This window comes from Acanthisitta chloris, unplaced genomic scaffold, assembly GCF_000695815.1.
Source record: "Acanthisitta chloris isolate BGI_N310 unplaced genomic scaffold, ASM69581v1 scaffold8937, whole genome shotgun sequence".
Lineage (NCBI taxonomy): Eukaryota > Metazoa > Chordata > Aves > Passeriformes > Acanthisittidae > Acanthisitta > Acanthisitta chloris.
This window is the reverse complement of record NW_008682041.1, coordinates 1-1,479: the sequence shown is the minus strand read 5'-3', so window position 1 is coordinate 1,479 and position 1,479 is coordinate 1. Positions and strand designations below refer to the sequence as shown.

The following is a 1,479-nucleotide window of genomic DNA, read 5'->3' as shown; positions in this document are numbered from 1 at the left end:
TGACAGACTGCTCCACATGGGATGCCCACAGTGATGCTTTTCTCCCAAGGCAGCAGCAAAGTGTTGTGAGACAGCACAAAAGCACCCAGCCAGAAAGAAAGGGTACAGCTTCACAAGCCAGGCAATGAGCCCTGGGCATCCACTCTATCTGGGCAGGAAAGGGACCTCTTTCTAAACCCTAAACCATCTTTGAAGGAGGAGACAAGGTTTCCTCATACACCAGCTTCAGGCATACAGCTCACTGGGAGTATATTTGTGCTACACGCTCTCACCAAGAGGAGAAAACAAGATGCTACTCACTTTTGCTCTTCAGGAGCTGGTCGAAGGACTCCCTCCATTCCAGTACCTCTCGTGAAGAGTCTCTGGAAAAGACAAAAGGATGTAAGGCTCACTGTCCCACCAACAACATTTCTTCTGCCCCGTGGTGAAGCATGGGAGCACTCCAGTTGTGCGGCTCCATTAACAAGAGATAGCGAAAGAAGGAAGGCAGCAGCACTCAGCAGGAAACCAAAGCAAAGGGCCAGTATCCATTACCTGTGGGCTCTCTTTCCTTTCTCCCTCTCTTTTACCTTCCCCGATGGCTCACCAGACCTCAGCTCCATAGGGTAGCTTTGATCAGGATCTTCTCTAGAGGATGCTCAGAAGAGCCTTTTTTCTGCCGGTACAAGCCCAGCAGATCCTCCTCAGTAAGAAGACACCCTGCCTTTGGCAGTAATACTCAGTATTTTGTCTTTAATGCTGCCTGCATTCCCCAGAGGACCCAGGCACTGGTCTGACACCCCAGAAATTGTGGGATCCTTACAGGTTTCTTGCCTATTGCTAGGACCCTGCTCTCTGTGCCTAATGCCAGAGCATCAGTTCCCCATCTGATTTTATAACCGGTGGAGCTGGGAAGTGATCCGCCTTCCTGGCCTGCCTGGGTGGGACTATGGGGAGGGGGAGCTGTGCTCTCTGCTCTCTGCTGCGCAGATGGGCAGGAGCATCCCTCAGGACAGCCTGGTCCATGGGGACCTGTCCCAGACTGAACCTAGGAGACAGCACTGTTGACTTACCTCCGCCTGGAGCCCAGCTGCAGCTTGCTGGAGGTCCCAATCCTGTGTCCCAGCTCTGGTTTGTGAAGCAGAATCCCTAAACGGGTTTTCAGATCCTTGGCTCTGGAAGGGAGGAAGGCAACAGGTGGGATTGCTGGACCATGGGACTGCTGCTGCCATCACCCCCTCACCTCACCACAGGCTAAGGGGTTAGCCCTCACTCCACAGCTTCAGCTGCTTCTTTTTGCTTTCCGACGTATGAAATAAATGCTCCCCACCTGCTTTTTCTGCTCCCTGGCAACCATGCTCAGCAGTGTATTCAGCCTGGGGAACTGTTTTCTCCCACTTGCTTCCCAGGTAGAGCCACATGAAATATAAAGCACGACTAGCTTTTTCCTCTGGGGCGGGTAGCAGAGCAGCTGCTGAGTGTCCAGCTGGAGCCTCCACT

General features: G+C 52.9%; 1 protein-coding gene across 1 annotated transcript in view; it reads right to left on the bottom strand.

Annotated features, from left to right (window-relative positions):
* RGS16 (regulator of G-protein signaling 16) overlaps positions 1-1,185 on the bottom strand; it is a gene marked incomplete at its 5' end in the record, with an annotated part of 2,836 nt that extends 1,651 nt beyond the window's left edge. Inside the window, 2 exons of the mRNA XM_009078342.1 lie at positions 301-362; positions 1,053-1,185. Coding sequence (XP_009076590.1) covers positions 301-362; positions 1,053-1,185 — 195 coding nt within the window. The remainder of the gene's footprint in view (positions 1-300; positions 363-1,052) is intronic.
* Positions 1,186-1,479: the final 294 nt, after the last annotated feature.